Source organism: Carassius gibelio, chromosome A2 (assembly GCF_023724105.1).
Source record: "Carassius gibelio isolate Cgi1373 ecotype wild population from Czech Republic chromosome A2, carGib1.2-hapl.c, whole genome shotgun sequence".
Taxonomy (NCBI): domain Eukaryota; kingdom Metazoa; phylum Chordata; class Actinopteri; order Cypriniformes; family Cyprinidae; genus Carassius; species Carassius gibelio.
This window is the reverse complement of record NC_068372.1, coordinates 569,016-584,475: the sequence shown is the minus strand read 5'-3', so window position 1 is coordinate 584,475 and position 15,460 is coordinate 569,016. Positions and strand designations below refer to the sequence as shown.

Genomic DNA, 15,460 nt, shown 5'->3' with positions numbered 1-15,460 from the left:
CTATCATTTTTTGCACCTCTTTATAGGTTTTCCCCTCTCTAATCAACTTTTTAATCAAATTACGCAGTTCTTCTGAACAATGTCTTGAACGACCCATTTTCCTCAGCTTTCAAATGCATGTTCAACAAGTGTTGGCTTCATCCTTAAATAGGGGCCACCTGATTCACACCTGTTTCTTCACAAAATTGATGACCTCAGTGATTGAATGCCACACTGCTATTTTTTTGAACACACCCCTTTCAACTAATTCAACTAATTGCCCAATTGCACAGCCTTAAGAGCGTGCACATCATGAATGCTGGGTCTCATTTGTTTTCTGAGAATCTACTGAACCTACTGGTAACATGTTTGCCACGTAGCAATAAAAAAATATACGAAAAACCTTGATTTTTCTGGTTAGTCACATTGTACTGCTATTATTTTGAACAATACTGTATATAACACACCCTGCATGTCTGCACACTAAAATAAATGCAGGACAAATCCATACACATCAACTGAACAGACAAATGAATGGATGCAGTAGCCTCCCTGCAGCCTTGTATTACACACAGTATACTGCACAAACATCATAAGAGGCCAAATTCGTAAAAAAAAAAAAAACAACCCAAAAAAAACCTATTTCCTCTGCCACAACAGGACATTTTTTACCTAAATTGAAAGCACACATACTAACTAAAATAATTCAACACATATTGGTCCCTCAGCAGCCGACCACTGTCGTCATCAGGGAAGATTGCCGGATTGTCCCAGTCAATGGCTGGTGGCACTCTGGGGGCCCTCTCCTTCCTCAGGCAGGCTACATTGTGGAAGACAGCACAAGCCACAGTAATATCACATGCCCTAACAGGGTTGACCCTTAATTTGTGAAGGCAGTGAAAGCGTGCCTTCAGGAGGCCAAAGGTCATTTCAACTCTGGCCCTGGTCCTGGCATGGGCATGGTTGTAGGCCTGCTGTGCTTCCTGGGGGTCTGTGAAAGGTGTCAGGAGAAAAGGCTGGCAGCCATACCCCCGGTCTCCCAGCAACACACCAGAGAATTCACCTGTCAACACAAAATCTCATCATTACTACCTCATGAACACAGTGATATTCTTGACACAGCCATGATGGTTATAAATAGGGGTTGTGTGGCTTACCTTGTGATAGGCACTGATAGATTTCAGAGGCCCGAAAGATTCTGGAGTCATGGACTGAGCCAGGCCATTTCGCCACAACATTGCTGATCACACAGTCAGCATTGCAGACCATCTGAAATCATAAGATGAGGAATATTACACCAATCAATGCACATCATTGGCAATGCAGAGTGTTCGTCAATGGACAATATCAAAAAGTTATGTTCACCTGAACATTAATGCTGTGAAAGGATTTCCTATTCACAAAATCGGCCTCATGGGCACCTGAGGGGGCTTTTATCCTTATGTGTGTGCAGTCCACTGCACCAATGACATTGGGGAAACCTGTCACACAAAGTAATGAGTATCCTACTATGTGTTAACAGTTGTCCTGTAATTTGTAGATCCTCTTACCTGCAATCCTATAGAACTCCTCTTTCATGTCACAGAGTCTTCTGTGGCCAGGGAAGGAGATGAAGACATCTGCTAATGCTTTGATAGCCAGACACACACTCCTTATTGTGCGGCAAATTGTGGCCTTGTTCAGCTGTTCTGCATCCCCCACTGAGTACAGGAAGGCTCCACTAGCAAAAAAGCGCAAGGCTACACAAACCATTTGCTCCACACTCAGTGCATGGCTCCGTGCAGTGCGGTGCTTAATCCTGGGACCCAGTAGTCTGCATAGATACCTGATGCCATCTGCAGAAAACCTGTATCTTTCATATAGATGGTCATCAGGGAAGGCCAGTGGGTCCAACCGGTCCCTGAAGACCCTTTCTCGCCTGAAGGCTCTCCTCAGCACAAGTGCTTCTTCATCCACCACATCTCGCAAGAATGGGCATGCCATTGTCAGAGCAGAAAGGAACACACAATTTTGGGCCTTCATATAGGCTAGTGGCCACACCTGGTGCTGGGGGGGTGGGCAAAAGAGGCCGGTGCCTTATAACGATGACTTGGTTGTACTGATTGCTGTGAAAATAAAAAATACCTTAGAAAGATGCCACCGTCCTGTGTGCTCACAATAAGAGCTCATATGTCATGGCTCACTTGACTTTACGAGAATATACCTAATTTTTATTTTGAGCTGTGTCATCTTCTTGGAGCTGGGGGAGGAAAGAAAAATGATTAATACATTTGTGTTACAGTTAGCATACAGTGTACATTGAAGGCATATCTCACCTCCCGCTCAAGTTTTTTTATTTCAAGGTCCAGTTTCCTAATTGTCCTATTTTTTATTTCGGACTCCAGTGCAAGATTTTCTAGCTTTTTCTTCTTGTACTGAATGTCTATGTCTGCCAGTTCTATTTGGCGCCGGAGGTGGTTGCCATACAACTTTCTGATAGCTTGTGAGCTCTGTGAACACAATACAATTAGCGCAGCTGGAATTTGGCAGGATGTGGTGTCCTTTTATTAATACGCACTATGTTGCCAGGCTGGTTTTCCCACTGTATAGCATCTGGGTCCTGTAAAAGAAATTAGATTTTTTGATTTTGATGAGGACTCCTCACCATTGTAGAGTAAATAGTACTTTCACAGTCTTAACATGATACCTCATGCCTTCTGGAATCCAGAGAGATGGTCTCCTCCTCATCATCATCTCCATCATGTGCTGTTGCTGCTGCACTGGGACTTTCACCCTATCACATTTAATCGGATTCATATTGAAGCCAGTAGACAAGACATGCCAGGTCTACAGTATGCCTTTGATGGAGTACTCACTGGATCAGCATCGTCTGGTGCTTGTGCTGGTGGCTCTAACAGGAACACAGTGCTGCCAGACACTGCAAGGCAATAGGTAAACCAAAGTCAGACAGTCCAAATTGATTCAATATGAATGTGGTTGTATTCCATGTAGAGATGGAAGGACATGCCTTGAATGAAGCGGGTGGCATCTTGGGAGGAACCTATGCTCGTCTCTTTCCCCCCAGGGATCCCCTCTAAGACGGGCCTGCCTTTATTTAGCTCCAAGGCCATGTCCTCTGCTGGGGTAAGGTCAGCCTTTGGTGACCCACCACCCGTGCCTTGTCTGTGGGTATTCTTTTTCACTGCTAAAACAGTACAGACAATGTGTGAGCAGGCACCTTCTGGGTACAATATATGCTTGTGCTTTGTTAAATATTAGTCAGGGACCATACGATTCTGCAGAATGTTCTTGTATTTGATTTTGACCTGCTGCCATGTCCGTTTTGGCCCGTTCATGTTTAATCTACATCACACGCACACACACACACACACACATTCTTTATCACAAGAACATTTAATGGAGTCACACTGACAAAAATGACTTGGTATTTTTGTATTGTTTTCAGTAAAAAAAATATATATAAAAAACATGTATTTTATTGATTTTCTAAATGACCTAGCAAAATAAGTATAGGTTTAGACCAAAAATATAAACTTCAAGTAAATGTGTGCTTAAAACAAGCAAAAAATTTAAATATCTGTCAATATAATAAGAAAAATTATCTTGAAATAAGTTTACTTTTCCCATAAACACTTACTTTTAGAAAAGTTCTCTTGTTTCACTGGCATAAGTTTTTTGCTTATTTTCCTAGGTTATTTTGCTCTAGAAAATATTTAAGATTTTTTTTTAGATATTTTTTTTACTGAAAACAAGACAAAATTACTAAGTAAGAAAGACATTTTTGCAGTGCAGTGAGCAACCGACCTTGGGTCCTTTGAAAGGCGCTATATAAATTAAAGTGATTATTATTATAGCTCATCTATGTATTCAAGAAAATTTTATTTATATAGCACTTTTCACAATTGTTTCATTCTGTCAAAGCTGCTTTACATTAATAAAAGCAGGGGAAACACAAAAAAAACCGGTGGACAACATAATAAGCAGAGTACAACGGCTAAGATTAAACCGTACTGAGCGTAGTAACGTAAAATAATAATGTAAGGCTTTAATAATAATATATCATAGCTTTATACAGTGTGATGGAGTTACGTTACACAATTTCACTCATATATGCAGTGCATTTCAATAAAAAATGTAACCGTTTCATAATTACAGTACAACTGCGTTTTTGGAGATGTGAATTAAATATTTGATTTGTAATTGTGATGTTTCAGCGGAGCGGTGAGTGTGTAATTGTGCACTACTTACGCATTCAGGCGGTCTGCAATACTTTGCCACGCTTTTTCTCTTTGCTTTATCACTGTGGCGGTGTTGCCTTTCTTCTTAATTATATCTTTTACCTCCTCGTATGCCTCCATGAGGATTTGTGCTTCCGACGGGGAAAAGTACGCGGCTCTAGTTGCCATGGTAAATCAGTTAATCTGTGATCTGTGGCGGGGTCTATTTGAGTGAGCCGTGAGCGCGCACCTATCCAGGATTGGTTTCACCTGGCTTAATGAATCCGTGTCTGCTCATCCTGGCTTGGTCTTTGTGCAACCAATTAAGCCTGGACGCACATGTTTTGGCTTTATTGAGCTCAGCTCAGTCATTTATCCCGGATGTCTTAATTCTACTTTTGTGCAACAGGCCCCAGGAGGTAAAAGGATCTAAAGCAACAGATCACGGATCTCACAGACCCCACAAGGACCCATGCAGAATGGAGTTACAGGAGGAAACCAACAGATTTCAAAAGGTTCTGACAGCTGCTGAACAACAAGAGCAGCTGGAAAAGGCAGCCAGAAAGGACATTTACATTTACATTTACATTTAATCATTTAGCAGACGCTTTTATCCAAAGCGACTTACAAATGAGAATAGAAGCAGTCAGGTCAACAAGAGAACAACAACAGAATACAAGTGCCATGACAAGTCTCAGTTAGTCTAGTATAGAACGCATAGCCAGGTGTATATAATATATTTTTTTTTTTTTTTTTAATTAAATGAAAAAGACAAGAAAAGGAAAAGTACTGGTGTTAGTAGGTTAAGTGCAGGCGAAAAAGATGAGTCTTTAGATGTTTCTTGAAAGTGAGTAAAGACTCCGCTGTACGAATTGAGATTGGGAGGTCATTCCACCAGCTGGGCACAGTCCAGGAAAAGGTCCGTGAGAGTGATTTTGAATTTCTTTGGGATGGCACCACAAGGCGTTGTTCACTTGCAGAGCGCAAGCTTCTGGAGGGCACATAGGATTTAACCAGTGAGTTTAGGTAAGTTGGTGCCGTGCCAGTGGTTGTCTTGTAGGCAAGCATCAGTACCTTGAATTTGATGCAAGCAGCTACTGGTAGCCAGTGTAACCTGATGAGGAGGGGAGTAACATGAGCTTTTTTTGGCTCATTGAAGACAACCCTCGCTGCTGCATTCTGGTATGCAGAGGCTTGACAGTACATGCAGGAAGGCCCGCCAGGAGAGCATTACAATAGTCCAGTCTGGAGAGAACAAGAGCTTGGACAAGAAGTTGGGTTGCTTGCTCTGACAGGAAGGGTCTAATCTTCCTAATGTTGTATAAGGCAAACCTGCAGGACCGGGTCGTTGTAGCAATGTGGTCAGTGAAGCTTAACTGATGATCCATCACAACTCCTAGGTTTCTGGCTGTCCTCGAAGGAGTTATGGTTGACGAGCCCAGCTGTATAGAGAAGTTGTGATGAATCAATGGGTTAGCTGGAATCACCAGTAGTTCAGTCTTTGTAAGGTTAAGCTGAAGGTGATGGTCATTCATCCAGTGGGAAATGTCACTCAGACAGGCTGAAATGCGAGCAGCTACCGTCGGGTCATCAGGCTGGAATGAGAAGTAGAGTTGGGTGTCATCAGCATAGCAGTGATAAGAAAAGCCATGCTTCTGAATGACAGATCCTAAAGATGTCATGTAGATGGAGAAGAGAAGTGGTCCAAGTACTGAGCCTTGAGGAACCCCAGTAGCAAGGTGGTGTGACTTTGAAACATCACCCCTCCAAGACACACTGAAGGATCTGTCAGAGAGGTAAGACTTAACCCACAGGAGAGCAGTTCCAGAGATCCCCATCTTTCTGAGGGTGGACAGGAGAATCTGGTGATTAACAGTGTCAAAAGCAGCAGACAGGTCCAGTAAGATGAGTACAGAGGATTTTGAAGCTGCTCTTGCTAGTCGCAGGGCTTCAGTAACCGAGAGCAGAGCAGTCTCAGTTGAGTGGCCACTTTTGAAGCCATTGGTTTGTTGTCCAGGAGGTTGTTCTGTCCAAGGAACATAGAAAGCTGGTTGAACACAGCCCGCTCAAGTGTCTTTGCAATGAATGTAAGAAGGGATACCGGTCTGTAGTTTTCAAGAAGCGCTGGATTTAGAGATGGTTTCTTGAGCAGTGGGCTTACCCGAGCCTGCTTGAATGCTAAGGGAAATGTTCCAGATTGAAGAGAGGAGTTGATAATGTGAGTAAGTGAAGGTATGACTGAAAAAGAGATCGCTTGAAGGAGGTGAGTGGGGATAGGATCAAGTGGACAAGTAGTAGGATGATTGGAGAGGAGAATTTTGGAGACGTCCATCTCTGAGAGTGGGGAGAAGGGGATAAAGAGTGTGCATCAGTCATTGTGAAGTTTTCCTCAGTCTGTGGTGTGAAGAATTGTTCACTGATGGATCTCATCTTATTTGTGAAGAAAGTTGCAAAGTCGTCCGCTGTAAGAGTCGATGGAGGAGGTGGAGGCGGCGGATTAAGAAGAGAAGAGAAAGTCTTGAATAGTGTCCGAGCGTCACAGCAGCTGTTAATTTTGTTGTGGTAGTAGGATGTTTTAGCTGTTAAGACCTTTGCAGAGAAGGAAGAGAGGAGTGATTGATACACACTGAGATCCGTAGAGTTTTTCGATTTCTGCCATTTCCTCTCTGCAGCCCTGAGTTTAGAGCGATGTTCACGGAGAACCTCGGACAGCCAGGGGGCAGATGGGGCAGTGCGTGCTGGTCTAGACAACAGTGGGCAAAAGTTGTCCAAGCAAGATGTTAAAGTGGAGCAAAGAGTGTCCGTAGCACTGTTCGTGTCCAGAGCAGAAAACTGAGAGAAAGGTGGAAGAGAGGATGAAACCACAGCAGATAGGCGAGATGGAGAGAGTGAGCGTAGGTTCCGTCGAAAGGTGACCTGCGTTGGAGTGTGTGCCACTTCAGGAGTAAGTGCTAGGTTAGCAGTAATGAGGAAGTGATCAGAGGTGTGCAGTGGAGCAACTGAAGAGGTGTCCACAGAGCAACCACGCGTGTAGATGAGGTCAAGTTGGTTGCCCGATTTGTGAGTCGCTGTAGTGGACATTAGCTTGAGATCAAATGAGGTGAGCAGAGTTTTGAAGTCAGCAGCCTGGGGTTTATCTAAGTGGATGTTGAAGTCGCCAAGCAGTACCAGAGGAGTACCATCTTCAGGAAAGTTTGATAGCAGCACATCCAACTCCTCCAAGAAGTTTCCCAGTTGACCTGGAGGACGATAAATGACCACAAAGTGGATTTTAACAGGGTGGGTTACAGTAATGGCATGTGATTCAAATGAACCAGTACCTGTAGGTGATGGCTGAAGTTCAAATTTCCATTCTTTGGTTATAAGGAGACCGGTACCTCCACCCCTCCCAGTGGTACGAGGAGTGTGGGAACAAGTGAAATTAGTAGAGAGGGCTGCAGGGGTGGCAGTATCTTCAGGTTTGATCCAAGTCTCTGTCAGTGCCATGAGGTTGAGACCGGAATGGGTAGCAATAGAGGAAATGAAGTCTGCTTTATTAACTGCAGACTGGCAGTTCCAGAGACCGACTGGAATAGAGAGCATAGTAGTAGAGGTCAGAGGGACATGGCGTAGGTTTGTCAGACAGGCCTTCCTGCGACGTACATAGCGTGCTCTCCGAGTGTTAGTAGTGATAGTAGAGATCTGAAAGCACATAGTGACTACAAGTGTAAGATATATTTGAGAACAAACTATACAAAGAGTGCAAAAAAAGAGAGAAGCAATACTCAGGTGCCCTGTCGGTGTCCTTGCTCTGTGGAGTCGCACAGGTAGAGTCGATTGTCTTTACACTCATCGGTCTTCACACGAGGAGGGTTCACACGAGGGTTGCCGCGACCGCTGCCGCGGTGAAACCTAGTGCTTTGTATTAGCCTGATTACCTGTGATTGAAGTCAGCTGGACACGCCTCACTATTTAGCAGATCGAAACCAGGCAGTCCCGCGATAGGCAAACGCAAAACCAAGCGCCACTTTCAGCACGTATTAACCACGGTAAGACACACACAATTTAAACCAAAACTTTCCTAGCAATGATGATCACACACTAGTCTGATGAGAAAACAAGACAAAACACTCACAAGCTGCTGTCCTTCTATGTTGCTCGACTGTTTCTTCTCCTGGAGGACCTGGAAAAGCTGGACAAAATTCAAGACGAACTTGACCTGTACAGATGGAACTCAGGTAGTCTTATAGGCTGCAAAAGGAACCACAGTGGGAGAGTTACTCTACTCCCTCACCCTTGCTCAGCAGTGCAAATTCCCTCAGGCTTGCTACATGGGACGAGCCAAACTACGAGGGACGAGCCAGCACTTTCTGCTTAACAACTTAGTAGACAGAACCATAATACCTCCAGCAACCACAGAGAGTAGGGGGTCCCTTCAAAGCATCCCTGCTGCAGTGCATGCTGTGACTCCCAGAGAACTCGACAAGCTAGCCAGGAACATCCCAGCATTCACATGTGTACTACTTTGTGTAGTACAAGCAGTAATTTAGAATGGTGGCATCATTTTAAACATTGCTTGCAAGCAGATCCAGTAATCAATCTTATGCAAGGCAAGGCAAGTTTATTTATATAGCACATTTCGTACACAATGGTAATTCAAAGTGCTTTACATAAAAGAAAGTAAAATAATGATGAAGAAAAATAATAACAAGAAGAAAACAAGCAATTTTAAAACTTTTAAAATTATAAAAACAAATTACTTATTTAAAATGAATTTAAATCAGAAAATGATTTTACATAAAAAAAAAAAACAAAAAAAAAAAAACAGTGAAAATATAGTGCAATCAGTTCAGACAATGCACAGCTAAACAGATGCATTTTAAGTCTAGATTTAAATGTGACTAGTGTTTTAGCACATCTGATCTCTTCTGGAAGCTGATTCCAACTGTGGGCGGCATTATAACTCCCCTTGTTTTGTGTGAACCCTTGGTATTTCTAACTGACTCGATTCTAGTGATCTGAGTGGTTTCTTAGGCTTATAATCAGTGAGCATATCTGCAATATATTTTTCAATATGTATACGAGTAAAAGTACTTTCAAATCAATCCTGAATGTAACTGGAAGCCAGTGTAAGGACCTGAGGACTGGTGTGATATGCTCAGATTTTCTGGTTCTAGTCAGAATCCTGGCAGCAGCGTTCTGGATGAGCTGCAGCTGTCTAATGGTCTTTTGGGAAGGCCGGTGAGGAGCCCATTACAATAGTCGACCCTGCTGGTGATAAAGGCATGGACAAGTTTCTCCAAGTCTTGGCTGGAAACAAAACATCTAATTCTTGCAATGTTTTTTAAAAGATAGTATGCTGATTTAGTCACTGCTTTGACATGACTACAGAAAATCTGTAAAAAAGGTCTGTCTCCAGAATCACACCAAGATTCCCGACTTGATTTTTATTTGTTTTACCCCTAGAGTCAAGGTATGCATTCACCTTGAAAACTTCATCTTTGTTTCCAAATGCAATTACTTCAGTTTTTTCCTTGTTTAACTGAAGAAATTTCTGGCACATCCAACTATTAATTTCATCAATGTATTGGCAGAGGGAGACAATGGGGCTGTAGTCATTTGGAGATAAGGCTAGGTAAACCTGGGTATCATCAGCATAGCTGTGATAGGCAATTTGGTTCTTTCTCAGTATTTGACTTAGTGGGAGCATATACAGGCTAAACAAGAGCGGTGCAAGAATTGACCCTTGTGGGACTCCACATGTCATGAACGTCCACTAAGACTTATGCTCTCCTAGACTCACATAATAGCCTCTCCCTTCTAAGTACCTGAACCACTTGAGTACCATCTCAGAAAGCCCGACCCAGTTTTCCAGTCTCTCTAGTAGTATGTTATGATTGACAGTGTCAAACGCAGCACTGAGATCTAGCAATACCAGCACCGATATTTTGCCAGAGTCACAATTTAGGCAAATATAATTTATTATCTTAATGAGTGCTGTCTCTGTGCTGTGATGTGGTCAAAAACCAGATTGAAAATTATTCAGGTATCCATTTGAGTTTAAGTGTTTATTCAGCTGATTAAAAACTACCTTTCCTATAATTTAGCCTAAAAAAGGAAGATTAGATATTGGTCTAAAATTGCTCAAAATGGTGTTATCAAGATTGCTCTTTTTCAGGAGGGGCTTAACAACTGCAGTTTTTAAGGAGTTTGGAAATGTCCCAGAAAGAAGTGAGGCATTCACCACTTCTAAAAAATCTGCTTCTAAGAAGTTAAACACACTTTTGAAAAATGATGCGGGAAGTGTGTCAAGATAGCAGGTTGACGATTTTAGGTACTCCACTATGTCTTCCAGAATTTTGCTATCAGTTGCTTTAAAAATAGACATAGTAGCTTAATCTGTCTGACCTCTACATTACTTGAGGATGTGCTAATCGCCTTCCTGATATTGATGATTCAAGATTCAAGAGATTCAAGATTTTTATTCGTCACATACAAAATTATATATAGCACATATAACCAGCAGTGAAATGTGAGTCAGGTCCGCTCCATGGACAGTGCAATTATTAAAGAAAACAACACAGATGAAAATATACATAAATATAGCTATGTAAGAATGAAATAAAAGTAAACAATAAAAATATAAGAATAAAATATAAAAAAATTATATTGTAGAATTAAATATAGAACGCAAAATAATGTGCATGAATGTAAACTGTAGTCTTAAATATTAAGATACACAGGAATGTACAAGAAGCAATTGTGCAAAACAGGGTGACACTGTCAGTGTGTCTATGTGAGGTAGTGAATAAAGTAAAAAGATAAAGTGAACATTAAGTGGAGGCATGAGGATGTTAAGAAGCTGGTTTAGAGTTTAAGAGCCTGAAGGCCTGAGGGAAGAAACTCCTCCTGAGTCTCTCGGTTTTTGCCATCAGGCTACGGTAGCGCTTACCAGATGGCAGCAAAGTGAAAATATGATTACTGGGGTGGGTGGAGTCTTTGATGATTTTTGCAGCTCTACTTCTGCAGCGTTTGAGGTAGATGTACTGCAGAGAGGGGAGAGCGGACCCTGAAATGCGCTCAGCTAAGCGCACAACTCTCTGCAGGGCTTTGCATTCTTGATTGGAGCTGTTCCCATACCACACTGAGATACAATAAGTCAATACACTTTCTATAGCCCCAGAATAGACAGTTTTCAGGATTGCTGGTGAGACCCTGAATTTCCTCAGTGTGGCGAGTGGGGCGGGGCCGAGAGGCGTGGGAACGAGGAGTGAGGCCAGGTGTAGTGATTGGAGATGAGCTGCACCTGTGCCCCACCGCTGGTATCGAGTCCCACGTAGGAGATGGAAGGATATAAAACTGGAGCGACTATAGTGAAGGACGAGAGAGGACCAGGCCTGGGACATTATGGGACATTGGCTTTTATTTGTGCGCGTCAGTCGCCGTGAGGGGCTGATGCGCTGTTTTGTTTATTTTGAATAATTAAAGTGATTTTTGATTGTGCGCCGGTTCCCGCCTCCTTCTTCCCGATGAGTATGGAGATTTTATCGTTACACTCAGCTGTCACAGATGGTACAGTCTTTGTCTGGCTTTATTAACCTGTGTTTGAATGTGAGTAGTCCAAGTCAGGTCCTCAGAGATGTTTACACCAAGGTACTTGAAGCTGCTCACCCTCTCCACAGGGGTCCCGCTGATCATAAGAGGAGTATAGGGCTGCTGCTGTCTCTTCCTGAAGTCCACAATCAGTTCTTTAGTTTTGCTCACATTCAGATAGAGACAGTTGTCCTGGCACCGCGCTGTCAATTTCTCTACCTCATCCAAGTATGCGGTCTCATTATTGTTGTGAATGAGGCCCAGAACCACAGTATCATCAGCAAATTTGATAATGGATGTGGAGCTGTGCGAAGACACACAGTCATGTGTGTAGAGAGAGTAGAGCAGGGGACTCAGGACACAGCCCTGTGGGGCTCCTACGTTCAGGGTGATGGAGCTGGAGGTGTACTGGCCTTCTCAGAAAAGGATGCAAACTCATTGCATTTGCTGTCTGAGAGCATTTCACTGGGAATCTGACTCTCAACAGTGGCAAAAAGAGTACGAGTGTTATCTAAGTTACTGTTTATAAGGTTTGAGAAGAAATTCTGTCTAGCTGTGGCTAGTTTCACATCAAAAGCATGAAGGCTGTCTTTATAGATGAACATAACCCCAGGTATTTATTCAATACAGTGGCTAAATTAACGAAAAATTTACGAAAAATAAAGCCTCAACAAGTGTTGACATTTCCCAACATCAAAGCAGTAATGACTTTATGAACTACTTTACTACTAAAATCGATACTATTAGAGATAAAATTGCAACCATTCAGCCGTCAGCTACAGTATCGCATCAGACAGTGCACTATAGACCCCCTGAGGAACAGTTCCACTCATTCTCTACTATAGGAGAGGAAGAATTGTATAAACCTGTTAAATCATCTAAACCAACAACATGTATGTTAGACCCTATACCATCTAAGCTATTAAAAGAGGTGCTTCCAAAAGTCATAGATCCTCTTCTGACTATTATTAATTCCTCATTGTCATTAGGATATGTCCCCAAAACCTTCAAACTGGCAGTTATCAAGCCTATCATCAAAAAACCACAACTTGACCCCAAATAACTAGTTAATTATAGACCAATCTTGAATCTCTCTTTTCTGTCCAAGATACTAGATACCAAGATACCTTACTGAGACTGCTCTCCTTAGACTTACAAATGACCTGCTCTTATCATCTGATCGCTGTTGTATCTCTCGATTAGTTTTATTGCATCTTAGTGCTGCGTTTGATACAATTGACCAAAACATTCTTTTGCATAGACTTGAACACTGTTGGCATTAATGGAAGTGCATTAGCATGGTTTAAATCGTACATAAATGACTGCCATCAGTTCATAGCAGTCAATGAAGATGTATCATATCGATCACAAGTGCAGTATGGAGTACCTCAAGGCTTAGTACAAGGGCCACTACTCTTCATGCTTTATATGTTACCCTTGGGAGATATCATCAGGAAACATGGTGTTAGCTTTCACTGTTATGCTGATGATACTCAGCTCTATATTTCTTCGCGGCCCGGTGAAACACACCAATTTGAAAAACTAATGGAATGCATAGTCGATATAAAAAACTGGATGATGAGTAATTTCTTACTGCTAAATTCTGAAAAAAAAAAAAAAAACAGAGGTGTTAATTACAGGACCTAAAAACTCTGCATGTAATAACCTAGAACACTGTCTTAGACTTGATGGCTGCTCTGTCAATTCTTCATCATCAGTTATGAACCTAGGTGTGCTATTTGATCGCAATCTTTCCTTAGAAAGCCACGTTTCTAGCATTTGTAAAATTGCATTTTTCCATCTCAAAAATATACATAAATTACGGCCTATGCTCTCAATGTCAAATGCAGGAATGTTAATCCATGCATTTATGACCTCAAGGTTAGATTATTGTGTAATGCTTTATTGGGTGGTTGTTCTGCACGCTTAGTAAACAAAATACAGCTAGTACAAAATGCAGCAGCTAGAGTTCTTACTAGAACCAGGAATTATGACCATATTAGCCCGGTCCTGTCAACACTGCACTGGCTCCCTATCAAACATTGTGTAGATTTTAAAATATTGCTTAAAGTATTCACAGTATTTGAATGAGCTCCTTTTACATTATAATCCTCTATGTCTGCTACGTTCTCAAAACTCAGGCAATTTGATAATACCTAGAATATCAAAATCAACTGCGGGCGGCAGATCCTTTTCCTATTTGGCGCCTAAACTCTGGAATAACCTACCTAACATTGTTCGGGAGGCAGACACACTCTTGCAGTTTAAATCTAGATTAAAGACACATCTCTTTAACCTGGCTTACACATAACATACTAATATGCTTTTAATATCCAAATCCAAAGGATATTTTAGGCTGCATTAATTAGGTAAACCAGAACCGGGAACACTTTCCATACCACCCGATGTACTTGCTACATCATTAGAATAATGGCATCTACGCTAATATTAGTCTGTTTCTCTCTTATTCCGAGGTCACCCTAGCCACCAGATCCAGTCTGTATCCTGATCAGAGGGTCACTACTGTCACCCGGATCCAATACGTATCCAGACCAGATGGTGGATCAGCACCTAGGAAGGACCTCTACATCCCTAAACTGCTGTAAAAATGTGTCAGATTAAAACTACCAACTAAAAAAAAAAAATCCAAGATTTTATCTCTTTAATTGCCAAGTTCATAAATTATGTCACTGATTTGGGGGAAAAAAACACTTATAAAAAACTTTTTATAACAGTCTTGAGCATGTCAAAGATTAGTAGCAACATTGGCTTCGATGCATTTTTAGTTTTGTGCAGCAATAGATTAATTTTTTTTCTCCTTAATTTCCAGACATTTCTCCTTAGTTTGTTGTTGGCAGTTTTTGCCCCATTGACTTCCATTATAATGACATTTTTTGATTGCAAAGCCATGACAACATATAATCGTGCATTGTTGATTGTTTGTGGTTTTCCCTTTTGGGAAGAGGTAAAATGTATTTATTTTTATTTTTATTTTTTTATTTTTTATACAGTTGATCACTAGATGGGACCATTAACCCTTTAGATAGGCCTGTGCAAAAAAAGGCTTAGTTTCTGGCTTGTATATGGAGTTATATGGAGTATAACAGCAAATTATGTTTATGCAAATTGTTTAGTTTCAAAAACATCAAACCTTATTTTATTTGCTGATGACACCAGCATGCTTAGTTTTGGTAAAAATTTTGAAGCATTGATAGATATAGTAGAAAAACAATTATCATTGTTAACAAAGTTTTTTGATTCTAATAAGTTAACCCTTAATTTAAATAAAACCAAATTAATAGTTTTTGGAAATTATGCCATTGATGTGGGTATAAATTTAAGAATAAATCTACAAACTATTTAGTCAGTAAACATACCACTGCATAGTTTTTTTTTTTTCAATTATAAAACACTAGACAGAAACTTAGACATCATATAAGTGATTTATTTGAGCAATAGAAAAATACAATAAGAATAATTTGAGTAAGAAAAATAAGAAAAATAAAAAAAGATGTAACTTTGTTTGCCAATTACATAAAATCCTGAGATTGCTAGAAATGCAGCATTTACAATGAATTACGATGCAAATAAGTGCTGATGTGCTGATGGCCACTTATACAGATGGGAATAACACACATGCGCCATATAGTAAATAATCCACTCTCTCTATTCATATAGACGCGTTCACTTGT

General features: G+C 41.2%; 1 protein-coding gene across 2 annotated transcripts; it reads right to left on the bottom strand.

Annotated features, from left to right (window-relative positions):
* Positions 1–424: 424 nt before the first annotated feature.
* On the bottom strand, positions 425–2,905 carry LOC128021577 (putative nuclease HARBI1). 2 transcript variants are annotated; one of them, XM_052608904.1, is made up of 9 exons: positions 2,835–2,905; positions 2,666–2,752; positions 2,537–2,578; positions 2,295–2,468; positions 2,104–2,218; positions 1,530–1,940; positions 1,345–1,460; positions 1,137–1,248; positions 425–1,042 (listed from the first exon to the last, which is right to left on the bottom strand). In XM_052608904.1, the coding sequence occupies exons 6-9, from the start codon at positions 1,729–1,731 to the stop codon at positions 672–674; spliced, it is 801 nt and encodes a 266-aa protein (XP_052464864.1). In that variant the 5' UTR covers positions 1,732–1,940; positions 2,104–2,218; positions 2,295–2,468; positions 2,537–2,578; positions 2,666–2,752; positions 2,835–2,905; the 3' UTR covers positions 425–671. The 2 variants fall into 2 exon arrangements, with proteins under 2 accessions (XP_052464864.1, XP_052464858.1); XM_052608898.1 differs by having other exon boundaries at positions 426–1,042; positions 1,530–2,084; positions 2,183–2,218; positions 2,835–2,904.
* Between the last annotated feature and the right edge of the window lie 12,555 nt (positions 2,906–15,460).